General features: G+C 52.1%; 1 protein-coding gene across 9 annotated transcripts in view; it reads left to right on the top strand.

Annotated features, from left to right (window-relative positions):
* The window catches only part of EIF4G1 (eukaryotic translation initiation factor 4 gamma 1), a 97650-nt gene extending 77047 nt beyond the window's left edge, over positions 1 to 20603 (top strand). For 8 of the 9 annotated variants that reach the window (XM_063131861.1, XM_063131862.1, XM_063131866.1 and 5 more), the window contains 16 exons: positions 97 to 327; positions 2117 to 2221; positions 3432 to 3588; positions 6326 to 6426; positions 7206 to 7308; positions 7402 to 7504; positions 7966 to 8225; positions 8324 to 8439; positions 10478 to 10650; positions 10819 to 10944; positions 11027 to 11108; positions 13328 to 13426; positions 13571 to 13705; positions 14564 to 14645; positions 16525 to 16665; positions 19312 to 20603. In XM_063131861.1, coding sequence (XP_062987931.1) covers positions 97 to 327; positions 2117 to 2221; positions 3432 to 3588; positions 6326 to 6426; positions 7206 to 7308; positions 7402 to 7504; positions 7966 to 8225; positions 8324 to 8439; positions 10478 to 10650; positions 10819 to 10944; positions 11027 to 11108; positions 13328 to 13426; positions 13571 to 13705; positions 14564 to 14645; positions 16525 to 16665; positions 19312 to 19493 — 2196 coding nt within the window. In that variant the 3' untranslated portion in view covers positions 19494 to 20603. Of the gene's footprint in view, positions 1 to 90; positions 328 to 2116; positions 2222 to 3431; positions 3589 to 6325; positions 6427 to 7205; positions 7309 to 7401; positions 7505 to 7965; positions 8226 to 8323; positions 8440 to 10477; positions 10651 to 10818; positions 10945 to 11026; positions 11109 to 13327; positions 13427 to 13570; positions 13706 to 14563; positions 14646 to 16524; positions 16666 to 19311 lie in introns of all 9 variants that reach the window. The other variant, XM_063131859.1, reaches the window with a different exon arrangement.
* The last annotated feature ends 6992 nt before the right edge of the window (positions 20604 to 27595 follow it).

Here is a 27595-nt window from a genome sequence, read left to right on the forward strand (position 1 = left end):
GGAGTTGTGAACTCCAAGCGAGTTCCAGTTTCCAAAAATGGATTCCAGCTCGGCCGCCCTCACCTCCCTTCTCCCCGTCTCCTTGTCTAGCCTGAGGAGAGAGCCCGCCTGAAGGAAGAGCTGGACGACGCCCGGGACAAGGCCCGCCGGCGCTCCCTGGGCAACATCAAGTTTATCGGGGAGCTCTTCAAGCTGAAGATGCTGACGGAAGCCATCATGCACGACTGCGTGGTGAAGCTGCTCAAAAACCACGACGAGGAGTCGCTGGAGTGCTTGTGCCGGCTGCTCACCACCATCGGCAAAGACCTGGACTTCGAAAAAGCCAAGGTAGGCCTCGAGGCGTCAGGTGTCCGTCTCGGAAAGCCCTCCGGGGCTGTCGGACCCGAACGCCAGCGAGGAGTGGTGGGACATGTGGTGTGATACATCTAGAGCTGCCTTACACTGAGTCAGACCCTGGGTCCATCTAGCCCAGTATGGTCAACACTGACAGGCAGCAAGGCTCTCTCCAGGATTTCAGGCAGCAGCTTTATCCTGCCCTACTTGAAGCTGCCGGGGTTCAAACCTGGGACCTTCTGCATGGGAAGCAGGGGCTCTACCACTGCGCTACAGTTTCTCCCCTTTTAAACATAGCAACATAAGAAGCTGCCCTTGCACTGAGTCAGACCAGGGGGTCCACGTAGCCTCGAATTGCCAACACTGAGTGGCGGCAGCAGCTCTCTGGGGTTTCATAGAATCATAGAATAGCAGAGTTGGAAGGGGCCTACAAGGCCATCGCATCCAACCCCCTGCTCAATGCAGGAATCCACCCTAAAGCATCCCTGACAGATGGTTGTCCAGCTGCCTCTTGAAGGCCTCTAGTGTGGGAGAGCCCACAACCTCCCTAGGTAACTGATTCCATTGTCGAGGGGGGGGGGATTCTTCCCCTGCCTTACCTGGAGAAGCCGGGGTCTGAACCTTCTCCCTGCAAAGGATGTGCTCTGTCACACATTGAGCTCTTGCCCTTCCGAGGTCTTCGGCTTGGAGCTCAGTGGAATCCATAGAGGTGGTTTCTGTCTTCCCCCGCCTCCCTGACTTCTGCCGAGGGACTGTCCTCAGGGGCTTTGTGTTATGCCCTATGAAGAGATGGAGGGGATGGACTCAGGGGAGGAGGAAGCAGAACCGGTGGAGACAGAGGCTAGTGTCACGGCTGTGGAACTGGTGCCAGCTGGGAGCGGGGCCAACTCAGAGAATGAAGTGGAGGCAGAGTCCAGTTCTGCAGCCGTGACGCTAGCCTCTGTCTCCACCGGTTCTGCTTCCTCCTCCCCTGAGTCCATCCCCTCCATCTCTTCATAGGGCATAACACTTTGCAACAGGGAGGGGGGGGCTGTTCTAGCTTCTTTAGGGTAGAATTGATGGCTTGTGATCCGCGTCGCTTTTCTCAGCCCTCTCCCCTCCATCTGCCCATCCCCACTCCCACCCCTGTGCCAGAGAGGGAATGCGGATGTATTTATCGCACCACTTTTCCCATTTGGCCACCGTCTGACACGGGGAGGGTGGCAGGAGCTGGCGGAGAGGCCCCGCTCGTCAAAGGAACAGAGCCGGGTCACAGTCGCACGCCGCTTCTCCCGAGATCAGATTGCATCTCGCTTCCCGATAGGGAGGGGCGTCCGCAACGGAAGAAGCATTGTGCAACGGTTACCCAACCCTGCGTCTTCCATTCTGCAGGTGCTCCGGCAAGGAGATGGCTACTGGAGCTTGGAGGGGAGCCATCTTCCCAGCCGAGCTTCAGTGGAGAGGAGAATTAGGCACTTGGGCTGGATCTTTACCAGTCCTTAAACAGCTGAGACAAATCAGCCTCCTACGCTGTCTCACTTATGCACATGCATCTATGGGTGGGCGTGAGTGAAATGGGCCATCCCTGCCCTAGAGAAAGCTGCTACAGAGAACTTGCATAGTGCCTGCTTTATCCCCTTGAATCCCATGAGTTTAGTCTTCATGGCAGCCCATAAGGATCTTGCTCTGGTTGTTCCCGAAGCCTCCTGACACCCACCGCCTGTGGCGGCCGCTCCGCTTGGGGCTGAAGCGGTGCCTCTGGCCACTCTCACTTCTCCCCTCCTCCTTCCACCCCCCTTCCCAGCCTCGAATGGACCAGTACTTCAACCAGATGGAGAAGATCATTAAGGAGAAGAAGACGTCCTCACGTATCCGCTTCATGCTGCAGGATGTGATTGACCTCAGACGGGTAAGGTGCAGACTGTATCTCCCTATTGGCCCCTGGGCTAGATGAGAGCTCCGCCCCCCCTTCCTGGGATAGGCCAGCCTGACTCTCCTGGTAAGGTGCAAGACCCGCCTTTCCCTCCCAGGGCGGGACCGGCGGCAGCGCAAGCCAACGCTTCCTTCCCTGTCCTGCGAGCCCTTTAGACACCGTGCTCACCTGCAGCCCTCGGTTTGTGCGGCTTAGGCGGACGGGCTGAAAGCACCACGGGCAGTTAGATTTAATGCAGGGAGGCTCCCAATGCTGACCCTTCCTTTGCCAAAGGCTGCTACATGCTTGGTCACAATCCGGGGAGAGGGTGCTGGCCGGGAGCATGGCGCGACCTTCCTCCCCCACCGCTTACGGTGAGGCCCGACGGGCCCCTGGTCCCAGAAAGGTGGCTGCTTTGGAGATGGCATGGAAATGGCCAGACGCAGAGGGGCCGGGCTGTTGGAAAGGCTGCTGTGTGTGTGTGTGTGTGTTTGTGTGTGCACGCACCAGATTGTTACTGTACGGTGCAGCTCGAGGTGGCGCGTTGCGAAGGACTGCCTGCAAAGGAGGGACAGCAGGAAAATCCATATTGGTTTAAGTAGGCACATTGAATTGGCCAGCTTCCCCCAGCCTGGAGCCCTCCAGATCTGTTGGACTACGCTGGCTGGGGGGTTATGGGAGTTGTAGTCCGACAGATCTGGAGGGCTCCAGGCTGGGGGAGGCTGGCATAGGCTCTTACCAAGCAGTGCTGGGTGCCTGGACTACAACTCCCATCAGTAGCATCCTCTGAGGGATGTGTATCGTACAACTGGAGTTTTTTTTGTGTTTTACCTTGAAAAAGAGTGAGTAGATTCTGCCAAGAGCACCCTTGAGAAAATATAGATAGATAGATAGACAGACAGAGACACACACACACACACACACCAAACGCTTCGTGCTTTGAATAAAAGACATTGCAACCATCCAACTTGCAGCGCTTTTGTGTTTGGGCACTCGGAGGGTTCCGGAAGTGGGGGGAAAGTGCCTTGAGAGGGTCAGGGGGGATCCACCGCTGCCGCCACTGAGGTCGGTTCGGGAAGGGAGGAGCCCAGAGGGAGTTGGTTGCCTGCCTGCCTGCCCGCCTCTCTTTCCCGTTGGCCTTGCTGCTGCTGAGCGTCCTGGATGCTGTAACCTCTCTTCCCCCTGCTTTTCCCTGTGCCTCCTGCAGAACACCTGGGTGCCAAGGAGAGGGGACCAGGGTCCCAAGACCATTGACCAGATCCACAAGGAAGCGGAGATGGAGGAGCACCGTGAGCACATTAAAGTGCAGCAACTGATGTCCAAGCAGGATAAGAGGAGAGGGCCTCCGGGCCCATCATCCGCAGGTGAGCGGGAGGCCGGAGGAGGGACTGGCGGCCACCTCAGAGCATCACCAGACGAGCCTTTTTTCACACCCTCTTTACTGGCCGCTCATGTTTTTTTGCGGGTCCTTTTGGCGATGACGTCCGCCTCCCGTGCACTTCTGGTCGTCTTTCCGTCACAAAATAGACCCCGGTAAATCCGATTTTTTTGTGTGGGGAAGCGAAATGTGCCACCATTTCCTGCCATGTGCAGGATAAGCAGAGCAAAAAGGACGCCCACCGAATGGGCCACGCGGTCGTCGCTGGCTTCCTCTTTCTTCCCTGTCTGAAGGAAGAGGAAGCTGCTCATTACGGAAAGCACGATTCAAAGCGGCTGCATGGAAACACGATTCCCCCCCTCTCATCTGTAGAAGCTCTCGGCTTCCAGATCCGTTGTTGCTTTGTAGCGCCAACTTGCTTCATGCAGCTGTAAGAAAGAGCAAATGAGAGAGAGAGGGGTGGGTGGGCATTTGTCAAAGTTCTTGAATTGCGGCTGGCTGTGCAGGAGTGAGAAGCTGCAATGCACCGTTAAGCTGTGGAACTCTCTTCCACAAGATGTGGCGGTGACCACTGGCCCAGCTGTCTTTAAAAAGGGATCGGACAACTTCATGACGGATGGGTCTATAAATGAAACAAAACAGTTGACCACTAATAGCGCATCCAGTTTATAGTTTTTTTTCCCTATAGATTTTTTAAAAATTCAGTTCTAAAAAAAATCTTAACATTTAAATAATTAATATTCTCTTTTATAGGTTTCAGATTTTTGAAACAGATTTTAGGATAATGGTTTGGCCTGTTCCTCTGGCTCAGCTTATAAGGGATATTGTAGCAAACTCTTGTTTGTGACTGAAGCTGGTGTTTTATACCGAAATGTTTCACATTTTAAAATCTGTTTATATACGTATATGTTTTTTTAAAAAAATTAAAGCTATATATTTTTTTAAAAAAATAATTTTTAGATTTTTTTTTTTTAACCTATACACAAATTTATAAACTGGATGCGCTATTAGTGATCAATTGTTTTGCTTGGAGTGCTCTACCGGGCGCATCGGCTGCATGTTGATTGATTTGGTCTATAAATGTGGAGAAAAGAGGGGAAAAGCGCCACACAACAAATGCGGAAAGAGAGAGACACTGTGGTGCTCGTGGAAAATCTTATTTTTAATAAACTCTTCTTCATTACACTCTACGAGTTTCGGATAAAAATTCTTAGGAGCTGAAAAAAGACACGAACTGCTGAAATATAAAACAATAACCGAAAGGTCCTCAGTTTCTCCTTTTTCTTTCTTTTTAGAGAACTGTATTATCTAAAAAACAGCAACTCATAGAATCATAAAATAGCAGAGTTGGCAGGGGCCTACAAGTCCATCGAGTCCAACCCCCTGCTCAATGCAGGAATCCACCCTAAAGCATCCCTGACAGATGGTTGTCCAGCTGCCTCTTGAAGGCCTCTAGTGTGGGAGAGCCCACAACCTCCCTAGGTAACTAGTTCCATTGTCGTACTGCTCTAACAGTCAGGAAGTTTTTCCTGATGTCCAGCCGGAATCTGGCTTCCTTTAACTTGAGCCCATTATTCCGTGTCATGCACTCTGGGATGAGTGAGAAGAGATCCTGGCCCTCCTCTGTGTGACAACCTTTTAATTATTTGAAGAGTGCTCTCATGTCTCCCCTCAATCTTCTCTTCTCCAGGCTAAACATGCCCAGTTCTTTCAATCTCACTTCATAGGGCTTTGTTTCCAGAACTTCTACAGTTCCTGGCAGGGACACCCGAAAGAAAAAGGCGAAGCTGAGGGCCTTTCGGTTATTGTTTTATATTTCAGCAGCTCGTGTCTTCCTCCAGCTCCTGAGGACGGATCTTTATCCGAAACACGTAGAGCTTACTGAAGAAGCGTTCATTAAAGATTTTATTTATTTATTTATTTATTTATTGCACTTATATACCGGTCCCATAGCCAAGGCTCTCTGGGCAGTTTACAGAAATTCTAAAATTAAGATAAAGACGAGTATACAAAATTTTAAATTCTAAAACACAGGACATACACACATAAAGCATTAAAAACTGTTTAAAAAACACACAAAAAACAAAACATGTGGGTGATTAAGATGTTCCACCATAGGCCTGGGCAAAGAGGAAAGACTTAACTTTCCTCTTTGGAAAGATAAGATTTTCCACTAGCACCAGAGCGTGTGTCTCTTTCCGCATTTGGTCTATCAATGGCTGTTAGCCCTGGTGACTCAATGGAACCTCCCATCTTCAGAGGCAGAATTATTATTATTATATTTATTTATATCCCGCCTTTTCCCCAGTACTGGGACTCAATGCTACAGGGTACCAGTTGTGGGCGGGGGAGGCTGCCTGTGGGCTTCCCAGAGGCATTTTGGGGAACAGAATGCTGGGCTAGATAGACCAACCTTCCCCAACCCAGTGCTCTCCAGATGTGTTGGATGGCAACCCACATCAGTTCCACCCAGCATGGCCGTTGGCTGCATTAGACGATGGGTCTGACCCAACAGAAGCCCTCGTACGTTCTCCACCCGGCACCAAGCGGTGAGATTGTCACAGGGGGCGATCTTGCTCCAACCGGAGTCGCAGCGCTGCGTTTGCGCTCCCGTCGGCCCAGACCCCTGCTCTGACGCAGCCCGTGGCCGTGCTGGCTGGGAAGGACGTGAGCTGCTCTTGCCTCGTGGCAAAGGAGAGGCCTTGACCAGACTGCCTCCGCAGGTGGGCGAGGGAGCCTCGTTTCAGATGACGGCTGGAACACCGTTCCCATCAGCAAGGGCAACAGACCGATTGACACCAGCAGGATCACCAAGATCACCAAGGTGAGCTGCTGGGATGGAGGCGGGGTGGGGATGGGGAGATTAGGGGCTTCACGGTCTCTGCTTTTGATGAAACAACACACACCCCCAATCCCTTTCAGTCGCAGTGGATGCTAGAATTTTAAAAAACCCGCTTGATATAAGGTTGCCCGAGCCAGCAGAAAGCAGGATTCACGCACGCTTATCTCTGTGCCCTTGGCTGCTGTTGCATTGAGGTTAACCAACGCTGTGCCAAGGAGCCTCGTTTCTCTGCTGCGGATGGAAATTGTGACTTGGCTTAATTCTGCTTCCAAAATCCAGCTTTTAAAAGGCTTGAGGAGTTCTTAACAACAGCAGGGAAGGAAAGGGATGAGGAATACATTTGGAGACAGGCGGCTATAGCAGTGGTTGGAGTTGAGGAAGATGGGAGGAGGAGGAGCTTTGAGAGGAGGAAGAGGAGGGGCTGCAGGTACATAGGGCATCAATCCCCACATCCTGACGGTCGGAAGCCCTGACTTTTGAGCTCTCTCGAGTCCTATATCATTGTTTGGCACAATGTTCTGATTCCGTAAGTCAATACACCATAAAACCCCAAATCTTACTTCCCTGCATCATTGTGCCTTGCCAACATACTTCGAGGCTGTTCTCCGAATCATGAGGACTAGAGATATTGTGGTTAAAAGTCTGCATTCTCAAGATGACGTTCTGCACATTATGTGCTTCCTCTGCAGCAGCTTTCCTTTAACCAGCAAATGACCCCGGTGTCTTTCCCCCTCCCTTCCTCCCCCCCCCCTTTCCCACAGCCTGGTTCAATCGATACCAACAACCAGCTCTTTGCGCCTGGTGGGCGTCTGAGCTGGGGGAAAGGCAGCAGCGGTGGTTCGGGTGCCAAGCCTGCTGAACCAGGTAAGGCGGGTTTGGAAAGTGGGTCGGGGGGTGGGTTGGGGTCTTCCTGCGGCTCCCCTGGTCCTCTGACCTGCTGTCCTTCCTTTTGCCCAGCGTCGGACTCCAGCCGACCAGCCACGAGTACCTTGAATCGCTTCTCAGCCTTACAACAGTCAGCTCCAGGAGAGAGCCAGGACGTTCGGCGGGTGGTGCAAAGGTCAGTCCTGCTTCCCGGCTTCGTGTGGCCCCCGGCGTTGCGTTCGTTAGCCTGGAGCAAACTGGAGGCGGCGGGTTTGAGGGGGCGCTTTTGCCACGCGTCGCCTCCTTAAGTGGAGTGGATTGCAGGTGTTGGGGGCAGGACTATTCAGGCACTCCAGCAGATGGTGTCGCCCCTTCTGGTCTGAAAAAAGCCCTTGGAGCTGTGCTCCTCTCGGTACTCCAGTGGTCAGTACAAGGCCACCATTTGCTTCCTCCGTGGAGGGTCTTCCTCTGTGTTTCTGCTTTCCCTGTTGCGCTCGTCTTGAGTGAGAGCATAGTCAGTTGGTGGGGAATGTTCCCTTCCGGCTTTCCTTGGGGAAGACTCGTGCCCTTGCCTGTTCGGGGCCCTGGCGGCGATGTGTCATTTCTCCAGCGTCTGGCTTGCGGTCGGGTGCTAGCTTTGTGCGATCTCCCTAACAGAAACAGCAGCAGCCGCGACCGCTCTGACAAGGGCAACGAGCGAGGAGACCGCCTGGAGCGCGAGCGGCCAGAGAGGGGGGACCGCCTGGAGCGATCGGAGAGGCCGGAGCGGTCTGACCGAAACAGGGGCCCCATCACCAAGCGCAGCTTCAGCAAAGAGATGGATGACAGGAGTCGGGAGCGCGAACGGCAAGGCGTCCTCGAGAGCGTGCGCAAAGTGGCCAGCATGACGGAGGAGCGGGACCGAAGCAGGGAGCCACGTGAGTCGCGGGCAGATAGCATGCGATCGCCCCCCTCCGGTTCTGGGCCAGGCAGGAGCAGCACTGATCTCTCTCTCCTCTCCCCTCGCCCTTTGCAGCAAAGCGTGAACCCGTAGCCCCAGAGCCTCCCGCCAAACCGGCCTTGTCTGAAGAAGAGCTGGGGAAGAAAGCCAGAGCCATCATTGAGGAGTACCTGCACATCAACGACATGAAGGTTTGTGCCAGGGAGAAGTGGCAGAAGCTGAACGGAGCGCGTGTTGGGATGGAAAGGTTTTCCAGTGTGTTCAGCCTTCGGCATTTGCTGCTGGTGTCAGGGTTTGGTGTCAGCTGAACAGGGGGCTGTGCGATGCACGGATCGTGTTCAGTTTTTGGGGTGGGGAGGGAGAGGTAACAAAGAGTAGGTTAGAATTCCTGCTCAGCTCGCTGGGAGACCTTGGGTATTGACGGGCCTTCCTATATGGAAACCTGGAAAGACCGGCAGCAGCTTAAAGAACCTCAGTTGATAAATCGTTTGCCTTTTGAATCAGCTAAATTTAATAGCTTTCAAGCTGGGAAACCCATAGGATTTCTGGGATTTCTGGGAGCTTAGCAGCGCTTCCTTGATGAGAAGGAGAGTCATGGCGGACAAGCGGCCTGAAAGACACGGCCATGTCGCTTGTGACTCAGCAGCAGCTGTGATGCCCTGTCTTTGGGGTGGTGGGCGGGGGGGCTGCTGGGCCTATAGGGCTCACTCTCAGGCATAATAGGGTGCACCGGCACCGTGTCAGTGGAAGGTATGCCCTTGCGCATCCCTCGCTACCATCTGCAATGCGCAGTGGCTCTACAGCCAGGCATTTAAAAGTTCTTCAGCCAACACATTGGTGCAAATGTCCACAGTTTCTCCCCCCCCCCCCCCCATTGCAATAAGAGAGCTCGGGTTGGGTCATGAGCCGCCATGACTCTCAACTCCACTAGTTTAAGGTTTGCCCACATGCCTTTGCCCGGTCACCACAGCCCGCCGAGCCTTGTTAGCTACATTGGGCTGCAGCCTCAAATGCCCAATTCGAATCCCCTTCTTGCATCAATCCAAACCAGCAAGGTTTGGGCTGGCCAACAAGCCCCCCTACAACAGGCCCATGGGTCCTGGCTGGTTCATTAACCATCCCAACACGCCACCCTCGCTGGGTTCGGGCGACACAAGTAGCTGCACCTGGAGAAGGTAACGATGCACAATAGCTGGCACGTGCAGGGTAGTCAATGAGCCACCCTGGGATTACGCGGACCGGGCCAGTGTGTGAGTTGATTGATATGTCAGCTAGATGGAGGAAAGCTGATCACCGTTCCTTGGAGAGCCAGTGCAGTATACTCATCCGTAAAATGGGATGTTCCCTATGTAGGATGCTTTCAGCTCTTTGGAGGTGACAGTAGAACAACATTGTTTCACCTAATGAGGATCATAGAATCATAGGATAGCACAGTTGGAAGGGTCCTACAAGGCCACCGAGTCCAACTCCCTGCTCAATGCAGGGATCCACCCTAAAGCATCCCTGACAGATGCTTGTCCAGCTGCCTCTTGAAGGCCTCTAGTGTGGGAGAGCCCACCACCTCCCTAGGTCATGGGTTCAATTGTACTGCTCTAACAGGCAGGATGTTTTTCCTCATGTCCAGCCAGAATCTGGCTTCCTGTCACTTGAGCCCATTATTCCGTGCCCTGTTGTATATTCCACATGGCACCTTTTAAGGAAGGGGTGGAGAATCTCAGGCCCCGGCACCAACCCAACCTTCCGGGGGTTACAGTCCGGCCCTCTGAGGTTTCCCAGAAGGCCGTGCTGATTTCCCCCAGCCGCCCATGGGTGGTTTCTCAACTGCTTCTACGTAGTTTCCCTCCACTCTAAACAGTTGAAACGCCTCTCCTTAAGCTTCCAGCATAGAATCATAGAATAGCAGAGTTGGAAGGGGCCTACAAGGCCATCGAGTCCAACCCCCAGCTACAATATGCTGGTATTTTGGCTCATCCCATTTTGCCCTTGCCCCGCCCCTTTGCCTTTGGCCCCGCCCACCACTGGAATGCAGCCTCCAAGAGCTTCTCCTACCCTGAATCAGGCCCTTGGACTGAACTACCCCCCGCCCCCTGCTTTAAGGAGAACAGTGCCCACTTGGGGTTTTTGCTGGACTTGCACCTTCTGGCCAGGGGGCTTCCTGACGCCCCCAGATGGGCTGTGGGGCGTCCTTCGTGCGCTGAGCGCCTCTCCCTCTCTGCCCGCGTTTTGCAGGAGGCTCTGCAGTGCGTACAGGAGCTGGGCTGCTCCTCTCAGCTCTACATCTTCGTCCGGAACGGCATCGAGTCCACGCTGGAGCGGAGCACCATCGCCCGCGAGCACATGGGGCTGCTGCTCTACCAGCTGGTCAAGGGAGGCGGCCTCTCCAAGGAGCAGTACTACAAAGGGTAATGGAGCCTGGCAGGGTGGCGGCGGCGGCGGGAGAGAACGGGAAGGGCGGCTTCAGCGGCACCCTCCTGCCCCGGGGGGGGGAGGTGGCCCTCTGGAGCCCCCGTGAGCTGACGTGGTGGGCTGCTTTGGGAGACCCTCACGTGCCCCCTGCGTTCCACCCGTAGGCTGCATGAGATCTTGGAGATCGGGGAGGACATGGAGATTGATATCCCCCACATCTGGCTGTACCTAGCGGAGATCATCACGCCCATCCTGAAAGAAGACGGCATCCCCATGGAGGAGCTGTTCAGGTGAGCCGGCGTCCCCGTCCCCGTCCTCCCGGTGAGGCTTGGCTCAGGTGCCTGACCCCGCTGCGCCTTGTGCTTTTTCCAGGGAGATCGCCAAGCCTTTGGTACCGATTGGCAAGGCCACAACTCTGCTGCTGGAGATCCTGGGCCTGCTTTGCAAAGGGATGGTGAGTCATCAGGACAGAACAAGCGCCCTGCTGGATCAGACCGAGGGTCCCTCTAGTCCAGCACTCGGTTCGCACAGTGGCCGACCGACCGACCGGCTGTCGGCCAGGGGCCCACAAGGCAGGGCACGGTGCAGCAGCACCCTCCTACCCATGTTCCCCAGCAACTGACGCACACAGGCTTACTGCCTCGGATACTGGAGAGAGCACACAACCATCAGGGCTAGTAGCCATGGATAGCCTTTGCCTCCAGGAATTTATCTAACCCCCTTTTAAAGCCATCCAAATGGGTGGCCATCACTTATTCTTGTGGTAGTGAGTTCCATGATTTAACTCTGTGCTGTGTGAAGAAGTCCTTCCTTTTATCTGTCTTGAATCTCCCACCAATTATCTTCATGGGAGGACCCCACTGGGTTCTAGTATTATGGGAGAGGGAGAAAAACGTCTCCCTGTCCACATTCTCCACATCGTGCATCATTCTGTCCACCTCTATCATGTCTCCCCTTAGCCTCCTTTTTCCTCAAGCTAAACAATCCCAGTTAGAATCATAGAATAGCAGAGTTGGAAGGGGCCTACAAGGCCATCGAGTCCAACCCCCTGCTCAATGCAGGAATCCACCCTAAAGCATCCCTGACAGATGGTTGTCCAGCTGCCTCTTGAAGGCCTCTAGTGTGGGAGAGCCCACCACCTCCCTAGGTAACTGATTCCATTGTACTGCTCTAACAGTCAGGAAGCTTTTCCTGATGTCCAGCTGGAATCTGGCTTCCTTTAACTTGAGCCCGTTATTCCGTGCTCTGCACTCTGGGAGGATCGAGAAGAGATCCTGGCCCTCCTCTGTGTGACAACCTTTGAAGTATTTGAAGAGTGCTCTCATGTCTCCCCTCCATCTTCTCTTCTCCAGGCCAAACATGCCCAGTTCTTTCAGTCTCTCTTGATGTAACCTTCCCTCATAGGAGAGATGCTCCAGCCCCTTAATCATTTTAGTTGCCCTTTTCTGCCCTTTTCCCAACTCTCCTCTGGGAATCGGTCTGCTAAGTGGGCAGCCCTGAAGTGTTGGGGGACGGACGGACATGCAGTCTCATGCTGACTCGGCAGTGTTTCCTAGCCTGGTTCACCTTTGCCTGTTGATTCTAGGGGGAGCATGTGGTGGTTGGCCTCTTTCAAAAAACAACGAGCTCACACCATTTCCCATCCTACCTACCCCCCCCTCCATCTAGAGTATCGGCTTGTTCAGACAACTGGCCGCTAACCCTTTTGCAGCAAATGGGTTAGCGAGTGTGTTCGTAAACTGTAGTCACGTAGTCACCATGGTTAGGAATGGTTCACGTGACATGCTAAGTTGTGACTCACACAACCTGCTAAGTTGTAATGCTTAGCTCAGAATGCTTAATCACTGGTCATCTCAACAGGGTCAACGCGGGCTTGGATCAGTTGGCTCCGATTGCCAGACATAAAGGGGGAAGGTGCAGAAGCCACATGGAAGGGGGGGGGCTGTTCTTGATGGAATAATAAGAGAATAATAATAATAATAATAATAATAATAATAATAATAATAATAATAATTCTTACCCGCCTCTCCCTCTGGATTGAGGCAAAGGAAAGGAATCTCTCGTGCCAGCACTGAGTCATTACTGACTCTTGGAGGGACGCCAGCTTTTGCTGATGTTTTCTTGGCAGGCCTTATAGCGGGGTGGTTTGCCGTTGCCTTCCCTGGCCGTTATTACCTTTCCCTCAGCTAACTGGGGTACTCATTTTACCAACCTTGGGAGGATGGAAGGCTGAGTCGACCCGAGCCGGCTGCCTGAAACCAGCTTCCGCTGGGATCGAACTCAGGCCGTGGGGAGAGTTTCAGCTGCAGAAACTGCTGCTTTACCACTCTGCAAGCTACAACACAAATATAAAATGGAGCCATCCTGCTTCGTTAGCCAGGATGAAGGCCGTCTTGGTCTCCTCCTGGAACGAAGGAACCTGCGCTTCTAGCGGGTGACAGTCCCTCCCGTTCTGTAGGTGGCGACGGGGTGAACCCACACCACCTTTTTTTAGGGTGAAAGCTTGCTGTGTTTGAAGTGCACAACTAAAACATACGGAGGGTGAGCGTGGGGCGAGCACGTGTTTGCCGCGTATGTGCCAGGGAGGGTTCCTTGGGCGTGAGCTTGGTGGCGGAGCAGGTCCGCAGTTGTCTTTGGTGAAACGGCCCCTAAGACGGTCGCTGTTCTCTGTAGAGCCACAAGAAGGCGGGGACCCTGTGGAGAGAAGGGGGCCTGAGCTGGAAGGAGTTCCTTCCGGAGGACCAGGACATCAATAAGTTCATCACGGAGCAGGTAAGCGGGACGAGCGCCATGACACCCAGCTTCTCAAACGGTTGCGGTTCGTTCGTGGGGACCCCCGTGGGGAGGGGTGTGTGGGTCCGGCCGTGGCCCTTCGCCCTGATGAGCTCTCTTCCCCCTTCCCCCCTCCGTTTTCAGAAAGTGGAGTACACCATGGGTGACAGTTCAGACGCACCCAGCCGCAAGGAGCTCACCTCCGAAGAGCTGTGCAAGCAGCTAGACAAGCTATTGAAAGAGAATGCAAATAACCAAAGAATATACGACTGGATCGAGGTGAGGGTGTTACTTCATTGGTTTATTTATTGCCCAGGCCAGTTAGGTGGAGTGGTCTGTCTGGGGTCGCATGGAAAGCCTCAAAGAGGTGCCGACGGCTTCAGTTGGAGGGGCGGATTCTGGCGTCGTCGGCCTGTCTCCCTCTTCCCCAGCTGGGAGTCATGGGGAAATTGCAGGAACCCGCCCTTTTCTGCAGTTTAATCACCCTTTCAGATTCATCTGCGAGTTACTAGCCAAGCTCCTTGTTGAAGGATCCCTAGAACTAAGGGGACATGTTCTGAATGGTTCCAGGTTCAGCTGGGGTAGGGGTGGGGGATGGCTGGACAGGAATTCCTAGGGGGCACCTGGAGCTCCAAGGATGGTTAGCTAGGACTTGTAGCTTCCTGAAACGGAGTGGAGAGACCCTTCCATCAACCATCATGGCCCAGTGGGGAGGAGTTCCAGTCCAAATTAGCAACAGCTTCTCTGGATGTAGTAGTAGTAGTTTATTACGGTCACAAGACCAGCAAAGCCTCTCTGGATGTGACCGGTCACCACGGGCCTGATGCTCAGTGCTGCACCGCTAGCATTGTGCTCAGGGAATGGAGTCGCTGCCTCCCCATCCTCCTCTGCTGCTTAGGTGACGGTTGAGGCACAGCGGGCAAAATCTAGGTATCTCCCTCACCCCAAAGGCCTTCAGGGCAAACTGGAAGCGTCCTAACGCAGGGCCTCAGGTGGAGGTGGTGGTGGTGAAGCAACATCCGGTGGCGGTGGTGGCCTTGCCTGTTTTTCCCCCTTAAAGGTATATCCCCAAACTCTTACTTAGTCCAGCAAGGGGAGCATTTCTGGTTCTTTTAGCCTCTTCTTCTCTTCCACTAGGCCAACCTGAGTGATCAGCAGATCTCATCCAATATGTTCGTCAGGGCCCTGATGACATCGGTGTGCCATTCGGCTGTTGTCTGTAAGCACCATTTGCACATGCCGTGTGTTTGTGTGTGTGTGTGTCTGTCTGAGGGCGGGTGTTGCATTGTGGCTCTCTTGTGCTGCTGGGTTGGGTTACTGGTTTGTCAGCTAACAGCAGAGTCTATATAGCTTTGGCCCACCAAGCCCAAAACAGCTCCGCTTCCTTTCCAGGCTCTCCATAAATCTGTGCTCCTTGCCTGGAGATACATTAAGGGGATGGCGGCATGTCAAGCCATGGATGGTGGCTGTGGAGTCCCGTCTTTAGAAGTGTTCCTCTCCCTCCTCCTCCTCCTCCTCCTCCTCCTCCTCCTCCTCCTCCTCCTCCTCCTCCTCCAGGCACAGCATCAGGGGGGAAAAAACATGCCCTGGGTTATGCGAGTGCTGTTAGATTGATTCTTGTATGAACCGTCTCCCTCCAAGAGCAAAAGAGTGTCTTGGGCTAGGAGTTTCACAAACCCAGGATAATTGGCAAGGACAAAAGAGAAATATGGGCCAGCCTTGGTAGCCAGTCAAAATGAGCAGGGGGGTTGGACTCCGTGGCCTTCTAGGCCCCTTCCAACTCCACTATTTGTGATTCGTCCGCACCAACACTCCTCCGCCTTGTGATTGGGGAGTGGTGTTTGGTCTTGGTTGCATGTCACGCCGAGCTGTAGATGCACCCGTGATGCCTCCACGGCCGTCCAGTGTGACTTCGGGAGAAGCCTCTGTCCTCCTCATCCAGGCTTGTGCCCCTCTTACTCTCCTGGAGAAGAGCAAGACTTCTTGCTTCTTCCTGTCCATCGTGAGCCCAAGGTCTGAGAGATCCTCTGGTCTTGTTCTGGCTTAGGAGAGTAGGTGGGGAATCACACCTGAATGAAAACTATCAACCCAGCCGTGGTGAGCGCAAGTGCATTTTTAGATCCCAGCCAGGGTGAGAGCCAAGGGGCAACGCCTGGCTCCCATCTAAACGCCTAATCAAGCACCCTTCTGGATTTGAATTGTGCGGCATATATACTGCTATTCCAGTGCGCTATAGTCATATGTTCTAGAAACATAAACTCTGACAGTGCTGGGAATCTCAATTCGCTCCAGGTACTCACAAGCCTGCTATCCGGTGGGTCTGTGAGGCTTGCCAAATGGTTGGGCAGGCCCACGCCCTCCTAGCCTCCTGTCACCTTTCCTATGCACTCGTGGCAGCTGGCATCCCAAATCCAGCTGCCAGGTTGCTTTTTTTTAATTCCGATACTACATTGGCTTCCCCGAAGGAGCTCAGTGTGATGTTCTGTTTTTCTCTGACCCCCCCCCCCCCCCGTTTATCCTCTCAACAACCTGGTAAGGTAGGCTAGGCTGAGAGTTTGACCAGAGTGGCCCAAGGGTGCCCAGTGTGCTTCTAAGTAGAACAGGCATTTGAACCCAGGCCAGGTCTTGACGGTTGAAGTCCGCCTTTCTGTCCGTTAGACCACGTCGGCTCTCCGTGCCTGCAGGGGTGGGAAATATGTGGCCCTCGACGGTGTTGGACTGCAATTCCAATCTTCCCTAGCCAGCATCACCAGTGGTGAGGGAGTTGCAGCCCCACAAGATCTAGAGGGCTGCACGTTCCCTGTCCCCGGTGTCAAGGAAATGGCCTCCATCCATCAACTGAGGTTGTGAGAAGTGGGGTCCTGCCAGCTGCTGGTGGCCGCAGCAGCCGTGGCCCAGTGGCTCATCTGGAGAAGCGTGGCAGGCCTGCTTCGGGCCAGCTGTTGAGGGATGGGGCCAGCGGCAATGGTAGAATACCGTTGGAGCCTCCACGTCTCCTGGATTTGGGCGAGGCAGCATGCTCACCGGCTCTTTGCAGCTGTGATGTGCACCGTTGGTTGAGCCGCGTCCCGCCTCTCCCTTTTACCCCTCCGCTGCAGTCGAGAATCCGTACCGGATGGACAGTCCTGTGATAAAGAGCCGAGCCAAGCTGCTGCAGAAATACCTGAGTGATGAAGATAAGGAGCTGCAGGCGCTCTACGCGTTACAGGCCCTCGTGGTGAAGCTGGACCAGCCGGCAAGTAAGTAGTCCGTGCAGGAGAGCGACCCGCAGCCCTAGTAGGCGGAGGGCCTCCGTCACAAGCTTGTCTGTTGCAGAGGCCTGATGAGGGGTGGGGTGGGGGGTTGGTCACAGGGCTAGTGCTGGAGGAAGGAGCCCGGTCTGGCAGGTCTGAGTTAAGTCTTACACATTGGCCCCGTTCAGAAGACATCTTAAACCATGGCTTTAACCATGGTGAATAAAGAAAAAAGCCTTCTTCACCATGGTTAAAACCGTGGTTTAAGGTGTCTTCTGAACACGGCCCAGCTTTCTGGCTTAACCACTGTGGTTAAAGCCGTGGTTTAAGGTGTCTTCTGAACACGGCCCAGCTTTCTGGCTTAACCACTGTGGTTAAAGCCGTGGTTTAAGGTGTCTTCTGAACACAGCCCGGCTTTCTGGCTTAACCACTGTGGTTAAAGCCGTGGTTTAAGGTGTCTTCTGAACACAGCCCGGCTTTCTGGCTTAACCACTGTGGTTAAAGCCGTGGTTTAAGGTGTCTTCTGAACACAGCCCGGCTTTCTGGCTTAACCACTGTGGTTAAAGCCGTGGTTTAAGGTGTCTTCTGAACACAGCCCGGCTTTCTGGCTTAACCACTGTGGTTAAAGCCGTGGTTTAAGGTGTCTTCTGAACACGGCCCGGCTCTCTGGCTTAACCACTGTGGTTAAAGCCATGGTTTAAGGTGTCTTCTGAACACGGCCCGGCTCTCTGGCTTAACCACTGTGGTTAAAGCCATGGTTTAAGGTGTCTTCTGAACATGGCCCGGCTCTCTGGCTTAACCACTGTGGTTAAAGCCATGGTTTAAGGTGTCTTCTGAACATGGCCCGGCTCTCTGGCTTAACCACTGTGGTTAAAGCCATGGTTTAAGGTGTCTTCTGAACATGGCCCGGCTCTCTGGCTTAACCACTGTGGTTAAAGCCATGGTTTAAGGTGTCTTCTGAACACGGCCCGGCTCTCTGGCTTAACCACTGTGGTTAAAGCCATGGTTTAAGGTGTCTTCTGAACACGGCCCGGCTCTCTGGCTTAACCACTGTGGTTAAAGCCATGGTTTAAGGTGTCTTCTGAACGGGCCCACAGAGGGGTACATGGTTGGAATGGGCTGCCTGTAATCCAAGAGGTGTTGAGGGCAGGGGACATGAGCTGGTCGTGAACAGCAGCTCATATATGCTGGGGTGAGGTCAATATACTTTGCCTCCCTTCTTGTGGACTCGTAAAAGATTTGCCTCTGGGGAAATGAAGCTGCCAGCATTGGAATGCCTTCATGGTGTGGCCACATCTGTAAAAAAAAAAAAGCCAGCAGCCTTCCCATCCTGGCGCTCTCCAGATGTGTTGGTCTGCCGTGCTCCTCTTTCCCACATCTGCTTGTTCCATGTGCCTGGAATCTGCCTGGAAGTTCTCAAGGCTTCAGAGACTTGGCTTCCCACAAGAATGGACTTTTAAAACCTTTGCCAACTGATTATTCAGTATCCAATGCTAAACAAGCTAGATAATTCAATTAGATAATTCTAATTCATCTAGAAAATTTAAATTCGATGGATACATTTGGTATGGTTATGGTAATGGATTTTTCCTCTGAAGTCATTAAAGAATTCCCTTGTGTTCTGAACAAACATGAAAGAGAAGCCCCTGTAGCTCCTGCCCCGTAACCTGCCACTGCCTTAAAGGCCCCAAACCTTACCTTGGGGGCAGGGGAGGTGACAGCAGGTTCTCCCAATCCCTGGTAGGGCATGCGTTCCTGCCGAGGAGTGGGAATACCCATTCCAGGATCCCCAGTGGGGAATTGGTGCACATTTCCTTTCTGCTGGGGGAAAGGAAATGGCGCCTGGAGCATCAGTTTCACACTCGGCATTCTGGGACTTTTCAGAGAGGCCTGCTTCTTCCCTCGTGCCTCAGAAAGCTGCTCTGGGTAAGAGTCAGTAGCTTTGGGGTGGGCTGAGCCGCGATTTGAGTAGTTATCAGGAGACCTCTTCAGCTGTCCAAAGGCGAGAATGATGAGAAAGGCGAGAATATCAAGCAGCCCTCCCCAAGACATGGGCGCCATCAAGGGGGCAGCATGATTGGGCAGTTGCCAAGGCCCCAAACTCTAGCAGGGGTCCGCTGTCAAGAATCGCCCTGGAGTTGCTCCTGCACCCTCCCCACCCCCCACCCCAATGGCAGCCTGCTTGTTCATCTGCCTCTCGCTCTGGCCAGCAGTCGTGGTGGTGGTAGTGGTGGTGAGGAGTGGCAGATGCCGTGGCCTGCTTTCTCACTGGCGTTCTGCCTGCCAGGCAAGCAAGTGGGAGCCATTGAGCAGGGGGTTGGACTCAATGGCCTTATAGGCCCTTTCCAACTCTCCTATCCTATGATGGAGAAAGAGGGTGGGGAAGGGAGCGAGAGCAGCCGGTGACCATGGCGGTGCGGAGGTAGACCCCTTGAGGGAGGAGGAGGTGGCCTTTCTCAGCGGCCCTCTGAAACCCAGAAGCCAGCATGGCCTCCATATGTGTTGGACTGCAACTCCCAGCATGCCCCAGCCAGCCAGCCATGCTGGGAGTTGTCGTCCCAACAGGTGCAGAGAGCCCCAGGCGGAAGGAGGCTAATCCCAGGGGGTGGCCTGTGTTTTCCCTGCCGCGTGACGCCCTTTCCCCGCTTCCAGATCTTCTCCGAATGTTCTTCGATGCCTTGTACGACGAGGACGTGGTGAAAGAGGAGGCCTTCTACAAGTGGGAGTCGAGCAAAGACGCCGCCGAGCAGCAGGGCAAGGGCGTCGCCCTCAAGTCGGTCACGGCCTTTTACACTTGGTTGCGCGAAGCGGAGGACGAATCGGACAACAACTGAGCTCCCCTCCCCCCCACGTGGGGAGGGGGCGGGCTGAGCCTGCCAGGCTGCCCTGCCCCCTCCCCGGAGCCTTGGACTCCTTTGGGGTGGCGGTGTGGGGAAGGATACGCAGGACTTTGAGTACCGCCGTCCACACACCTCCGCCCTCACCCTCACCCTGGACTTCTTTTCCTTTTTCCTTATTTTTTTTTTGGTTGGGATTTTTTGTTTTTTGTTTTAACAGCCTGTATTGGTTTGTGTCTGACGATAATAAATTGATGCTGAAGGAGGTAGGTGTCGCTGTGGGCACTCCGCTCAGCCCCCTGGGCCAGCGCCCCGGGCACCCGGATGATTTTAATGAGCGGGGGCCCAACTCTGGCAGGTGCAAAGCGCCCGAAACACATGTCTGTGGCGGAGGGGGGGGGGCGGGGAGCCCGATGCCACTGCTCCCCCCGTCTCCCCCCTCCCAGTTATTGCTGAAATATAGAGAGATTATATAAATATATATATAAAATATAAATATAGACTTATTAAATCTTTTGAGAGGATAGGACTTTGCTGTCCGCAAACTTTGCCCTCCTGTACCCGACGCTTCAACCCCACACACCCCCTTGGATCACCGCCTGGAATTACGCAAAACCTCTTGATGGATTTTTTTTTTTTGAGAGAGAGAGAGAGAAAGAGAGAGAATCACTTCGAAAACCCACCTCGCTTGGGAGTCGTTGGAGTGGCGCCGGTGGAGGAATGGGTGGGGGTGGGGGTGCAGTTCCGGGGGTCGTCCCCCCCCCCCGGCCCCCTCCAATCAGTGCTCCGTTGGATCCTTGAGCCTCCCGGCTTAAGCCCACCGCCTTCCCTACATGCCCCCACACTGAGGCCACGGTTGTGCGATCCGCTTCGTCTGTGCTGGATGGTTCAAGGAGCTGCGCTTGTAATTAAAATAAAGTGGCGAGGGTGGGAAACACAAGCAAAAATGAAACGAGGATTCAATTACCGGTCACATGAATTTGTAAATATTTTTTCTTTTCTTTTCTTCTTTTTTTTCCTTTTCTTTATGGAGTATTTAATTGAAGATTCAAAAGCATCTTTTCACCGTAAACTGGAAATAAAAAAAGAGAACGTTGCTAAATGAAAGGTGATGTGTTACTAATGTCGCATCGCTGCCTCATCGCGGCAGGCCTGGCAAGAGAGAATAGCGTTGCTGTGCCCGGCTTGTACCGGGCGAGGAGGTTTGCATAAGCTTACTTGGGCCAGCGCTATGGGGGATACCCTGCCAGGCCTTTAAAAGAAAAAAGAAAAAAGGCAGAGCGCTCTTTGGTCTCAAAACCCAGGGTCTTTGAGCATGTTTAGCCTGGAGAAGAGAAGATTGAGGGGAGACATGATAGCACTCTTCAAATACTTCAAAGGTTGTCACACAGAGGAGGGCCAGGATCTCTTCTCGATCCTCCCAGAGTGCAGGACACGGAATAACGGGCTCAAGTTAAAGGAAGCCAGATTCCAGCTGGACATCAGGAAAAACTTCCTGACTGTTAGAGCAGTGCGACAATGGAATCAGTTACCTAGGGAGGTTGTGGGCTCTCCCACACTAGAGGCCTTCAAGAGGCAGCTGGACAACCATCTGTCAGGGATGCTTTAGGGTGGATTCCTGCATTGAGCAGGGGGTTGGACTTGATGGCCTTGTAGGCCCCTTCCAACTCTGCTATTCTATGATTCTATGAAATCTGAAGAAATCACGGCGGGAGAGATGAAGTTCTGCTAGGTGTCATTGTTGCCAACATCCCAGAAGGGCCAGTGCTGTGGGATGAATTCCACAGGCGGGTCTGACTTACAGTGGCAGCCGAAATTGTGGACGCTCTTCGAAATTTTCATGTTTTGCAACTTTGAATGCTTGTATAGAAAACGTTCTGTTTCATGAAATTCACATGTTTATATATCAGTTGAAAGAGTGTAATGCTGAATTCAATACAAAAAAACCAGGATGCAAATACCTGCAGTACAAAAAATAGTTATGCTTACTTTAGTCTAAAAACAAACACAGGTGTGATTGAGTGAAGAAGCGGGTTGGATTTGCAAACCCTACCGGTCAATAACAGTCCTTGTTCTGGGGACCAATCTCATGGCAGTAGCTGCGATACATCATGTTTCAAGTTGGGAAAAGTCAGTTTTGCTGTTTGTTCTGTTAACTGAAGCACAATTGAAGATTGTGTGAATATTTTTATTTATTTATTTATTACATTTTTATACTGCCCAATAGCCGAAGCTCTCTGGGCGGTTCACAAAAATTAAAACCATAATAAACAACCAACAGGTTAAAAACACAAATACAAAATACAGTATAAAAAGCACAACCAGGATAAAACCATGCAACAAAATTGATGCAAGATTAAAATACAGAGTTAGAACAGTAAAATTTAAATTTAAGTTAAAATTAAGTGTTAAAATACTGAGAGAATAAAAAGGTCTTCAGCTGGCGACGAAAAGAGCACAGTGCAGGCGCCAGGTGGACCTCTCTGGGGAGCTCGTTCCACAGCCGGGGTGCCACAGCGGAGAAGGCCCTCCTTTGAATACTTCCTTTGAAGTATTTCTCAAAAGTGCATGTATGTACATCATAAATAGAGCCATGGCACCAAAGAAAAGAGTTGGTACCAGGAAAAGGAGCAGGATTGTTGTATTACGTGAATCAGGTCTTTCAGTTGATATATAAACATTTTAATTTCGTGAAACAGAACATTTTCTATAAGCATGCGAAGTTGCAAAACATTTCAAAAAGTGCCCACAATTTTGGCCACCACTGTAGGTGAGGCCTGAGCGCCAAGGTTTCTGATAGGTTCCTTGCAAATTTAAGAAATGCAGGGAACCGGACCTGTTGCGAGGGGGCCTGGCTCAGTGGTAGGGTCCAGGTTTAATGCAAGACCATAGACTGACCCCCCGGAGACCCACTGTTTAGAAGCGGTTCTGCAGGGCTTGATGGAGCAGCCGCTGGTTTGATCTTAGCAGTGGAATATCGGGGGATGAGCTGTCCTTTCTTAGCAACCGCTACGGCCTTTCCGTATACAACAGCGTTGTCACATGTTCATATGCTGGCCAGAGTATGGTCTGATATTTTAAACTGCAGCGTTTGGCGTTTTGCAAGGTGGTTTTTAACTGGGGCAGTGTTAGCAGGCAAAGGAGCACGTTGGGGCTGAGATGAACGGGACGAGAGGCGAGAAGTCGGCTTTATGGAAACTTTGAACTGCAGGGGGGAATGAATTGGGAGGGTGCGGTGCCCCAAGGGGCGGATCTGGGCCATGGTGTCCTCCTAACGGAGCCTTCGTTTCCAACACTGATGTCTAGAAGCCTTATATTGACATACCGTGACTTCCAAGAAGCCAAGCGCTGGCAAATCGTTGATTATGTATTTGCAAGATTTATACACTGCTCAATATCTAAAACAGATTCTGAAGCGGTGAACATAGGTATAAACAGAAAAAAAGAAAGACTTTAAAAAGCAAATTAAAATTGTTCAATTTTAAACGAAGGAACCAGAACAACAGTGGCTAGTCGGAGGAGGAAGGCTTCTCGAAATAAGAGTTGTTTTCAGGAGGCGCCGGAAGCAGCCTCCGGCGCCTCCTGTTAGTGCCTACCTGACCTCCAGGGGCAGGGAGTTCCGCAGAGAAGGGGCCACTACACTCAAGGCTCCTGGGGGGTGGGATTCCAAACGGGCCATAGGTCCACATGGAACCACCAGGAGCAGGCCCTCCGTGATCGGGCAGTTCTCTCAGGTATCCTGGTCCCAAATTATGCTCAGTGGAAATCGACGTGGCCTGTGGCATGCTGGTCTCCGTCCGCTGTGGTTGTCCAATGCCGGAATGAACAAGAAGGGTGTTGTTTCCGGAGGCTTCCATATTTTCTGTTGGCACTGCCATGTTGGGAGCAGAGTTAAGCTCTTTCACTTGTTTGCAAATGTATAGTTACTGGGTATCCAGAACAATGCTGCTGGTTCACCTTTTGCCATCAGTGTGGGAGGGTGTATCCAGAGTGGGTTGCGCCAGGAGGCTCAGCGCCTTGTTCCAGTTTCAGTTTTGGATTTTGCGTTAAAAGGCAAATTGCTGCTGGTAGGTAAAGTTTTAGCATGGATCTTCGTATGTCTGCCAAAACCAGGGTCTTTGGTAAGTGCTCCCCTTGTTCAGGGGCTTAAGTTTCTTCCAGCCACATGTCGTTCGCTACATCGGTACAGTGTTTGCCCCTGCTGGATTGCTGTCTTAAATGTAGAATTAAATATCTGGCTCTCTAGAAGGCCAAACCCAAGAGCTGAACGAAATATGATACAGTAGGATGAGGCTGGCAACTTGGTGTCCTCCAGATGTTTTGGACTACAACTCCTGTAAGCCCCAGCCAGTGCGGCCAGTGGTCAGGATTATAGAAGCTGTGGCGCAGAGCGGTAAAGCAGCAGTTTCTGCAGCTGAAACTCCCCACGGCCTGAGTTCGATCCCAGCGGAAGCTGGTTTCAGGCAGCCAACTCCGCCTTCCATCCTCCCGAGGTCGGTAAAATGAGTACCCAGGTAGCTGGGGGGAAAGGGAATAACGGCCGGGGAAGGCAACGGCGAACCACCCCGCTATAAGGCCTGCCAAGAAAACGTCAGCGAAAGCTGGCGTCCCTCCAAGAGTCAGTAATGATTCAGTGCTTGCATGAGAGAGGAGTCCATAACAACTTGGAGGAGCCAAGTTTCTTTCCCCACAGTAGGAGATGATAGACTGGTGCTAGAATTCTGGATTGTACCATTTCAGACCGCAGGTGGAGGAGTGGAGAGAACCCAGATGTGTATGGTGCATATTCTGAGCCCCCCCACCCCCCCGAGCCCAGAATTCACTTGCTTTTAAGGCAGGGGTGGGCAACTTGTGACCACAGCACCCATCGTCCCTGCCAGTGTAAGCAATTATAAGATGATGGGAGTTGCAATCCCAGCTTGTGGAAGCCCAAAAGGTTGCTCACCCCTGGCTTAAGGGCTGTAAGGTTCTGTCTCTCAAAGCTCTGAACTGTCTGAAGGAAGTTTCTTTGTAATTCGGAATCCAGGAAACAAAATGCCAGAAATGGAGGAGACCCTGATCCACCAGCCGCCTCTTGGTGGCTAAAAACAAAATGCTTGTGAAGAAATCTAAAAATCTCGCTAAATTGGGTGAATGAGCCAATAAATTGCAAACGTGATTCAATGTAAGCAAGGATAAAATGATGCCTGGGATAGAACCTCACCTTCACATAGATGCACACTAATGCGCTGGGCTGGCAGTGATGGACTGGGATAGATCTTGGGCTCATGGTGAAGAACTCGAATGAAAACTTGTGTGCGGCTGCTGTGAAAAGGGTGAATTCAGTTTTGGAGAACGTTAGGAAAGGAAATGGAAATAAAAGAAGTATCCATACAAATCTATGGTACAACCACCGTTGGAATAATGTATATATTCTTGTCGCTATATCCAAAAACATAACTCTCTCATAAGACTAGAAACCAGGATCATCCCATGAGTTTCAGGACAAATAAAAGGTACCTTTTCCACAGTCAGATTGGAATGCACTACCAGGAGATGTAGCGATGGCTGACAACTTCAAAGTCTTTGGATAAATTCCTGGAGGAGAAGGCTTATGGGTTGCAACTAGTTGTGATGGCTATGGCTACCTCCATTATCGGAGGCAGCAAGCCTATATACACCAGTTGCTGGGGAACATGGGTGGGAGGGTGCTGTTGCACTGTTTCCCTGGTTGACAGCTGGTTGGCCACTGTGTGAACAGTGCTGGACTAGATGGACCCTTGGTCTGATCCAACAAGGCTCTTCAGTTCTTAAAAGGGGAAGATTATGCAAATTCAAGGAAGATAAGGCTCTCAGTGGCTACTAGTCACAATGGCCCTATGCTATCAGAAGCAGCATGCCTGTGGATACAGTAGCCAAAGACCAACAGCAGGTAAGGGAAATAGCTTCCCATAGGCCTCTGGTTGGCCACTGAAACCAAGGATCTGACCTGGTGTAAGGGAGGGTCTTGGATCCCTAATAATACTGCCTTCCCTACCCAGATTTTTGATGGCCACCTGTTCATTGGTGTCCCTTTCTGTGTGCATTCACGGCCCTCCCATCTCCATTTAAATCCCGCCTCTACCCCCAGAATGATGCAGACCAGCCCTACCAGCTACAGGCTCTGTGCTGTCAGCAAGGAGTTGTCTGGGGGCATTTCTAAGGAAGGGCCACATCCCAGATGATGGGTCTGTAGAACCATCAGCTATGCCTGCAGGTCGAGCTGCTGCCCTCACGGCGGCAGGGTTTGGCCACAATCTGCACTGCAGTACTTTTGCGCCTAAACCAATATCTGCATCCAAGCACCTGGGGCCCATTCGTCCCTGCTCCTTCCCTGTGTTGTTGGTATTCGGGACAGGTGTGGACTTGTCAAGCGTGCAAGGAGTTTTGTCCAAGAGCAAAGATGTGCAAGGAGTGGTGTCCCAGACCGTGTCTCTACCCACCTGACCACCTTGGCGCCAATGGCTGATCTTTGTAAGGTCTCGAAAGGATCCACGATCCCTTTAACCCCAGACCGTATTAAGCAAGGGAGACCTGTATGGCCCAAACACACCTCTAAGTAAGCCTGTTCTTACAAAAAAGGAAAGGCGTTTCCGAACCCCAACTAATTCCAAAGTCAGTTCCAGCCGCCCAGCCGTGGTCCTAGCTTACACCAGGTTTCAAGCCTTCCTTCCTTAACATGGTGCTGTCCAGATGGTTTGGACTGCAGTGCCCATCATCCCCATCCTCTGTTGGGAGTTGCAGTCCAGCATGTCTGGAGGGCACAAGGCTGTTGTAAGATGTTGCTAAACCACTTTTATACCCCCCCCATTCTCCCGAATTCTTTCATAAGGCGGTCAAAGCAGTGCGGGCAATGTGTTTCTGAGTGCGTTAAGAGAGTCCATGCCCAGCCTGGCTTCAGCGTTTTATATGTCTTCCCACCTACAATCATGGAGAAGTTCAAGATGTTGCTGGAGGACTCACTCCCCACTGGTGGTCCTCAGTTCTGCATCTGTGATCCAATTGGACAGTGATCATCTTCCTAGGCAGAAGCCCTACTTCGGAAGGGATTTGGTGCTACGCCTGTAGCCTTGAGAAAGAGCTCTCTTACTCATTCACTTTCTGCTCAGGGTTTTATCTGTGGGGTTATTTTATTTTGTACCCTGCCCTTATAATGGAACTAGATTTCCCCAAAGAGGCTGAAGACTTCTTCTTTTTTTAGTGATGGGGAGATCTCCTTATCTTCACTTGTTCCAGCAAAGAACATCACAGAACGTCCTTTGTCACTGGCATTTCTGGCCAAACTTCTCAAGCACATAATCAAGGACTGACATTTTTTATTCTGTCTGGCCCTGGGATTTATTTATTAATCATCCTCTCGGAAATCAATTTTTCTGGGCACTATACGATAATGATAAACACTACCAATAAAATCCAACAATATACATGGCAGGAATTACAAAATTGCATGGACTAAGAGAATAAATCATGAAAATACTAAAATACACACACTTGGTGTTAAAAACACTGAAAATAGTACATGGAGAGAGGCTAGATCCTTGACATGTATATTAAATGCAAATTAAGCAACTTTGCATGAGTCTGATTTTTGTTTGCCTTCAAGGAGGAGCAAGAAACCATGCTGGGCACAGAAGACCTGCCTTTATCCATCAAGAATCTTATCTCAGCTTGCTAGCCACTGATACTTTCATGCATATCTGCGCAACCACAGTAACCACTGGCAACTCATTACTGCTGTACGTGAAATAGGCGTGCACAAGAGGTGTGCTGTGTGTGTCCAGGCACACCCTAATGTCTCAAGCAATTAGTGCTGAATTGGGGCCATTGAGTAGGGATCCAGACACAGCAGGAGTGCCCCCCCCAGCTGCTCCACTGCCACGCCGAACTGCTGTTTACGAGAACATCATTGCTCCCAGGAGCAGGTATGAAATGGCCAGTGTCACCATAAAGCCCCACCAATGCTATCCCATCCATCCCTGGGTACACACCCTAAAGAAATGTGCTGTGTACGCCTATGCGTGAAACCTGGGATGTAGCCTTCCCCCTTTCCTGCAGTGCTGTGGAACTGTGATGTGTACACA

Source organism: Elgaria multicarinata, chromosome 8, assembly GCF_023053635.1.
Source record: "Elgaria multicarinata webbii isolate HBS135686 ecotype San Diego chromosome 8, rElgMul1.1.pri, whole genome shotgun sequence".
NCBI lineage: Eukaryota > Metazoa > Chordata > Lepidosauria > Squamata > Anguidae > Elgaria > Elgaria multicarinata.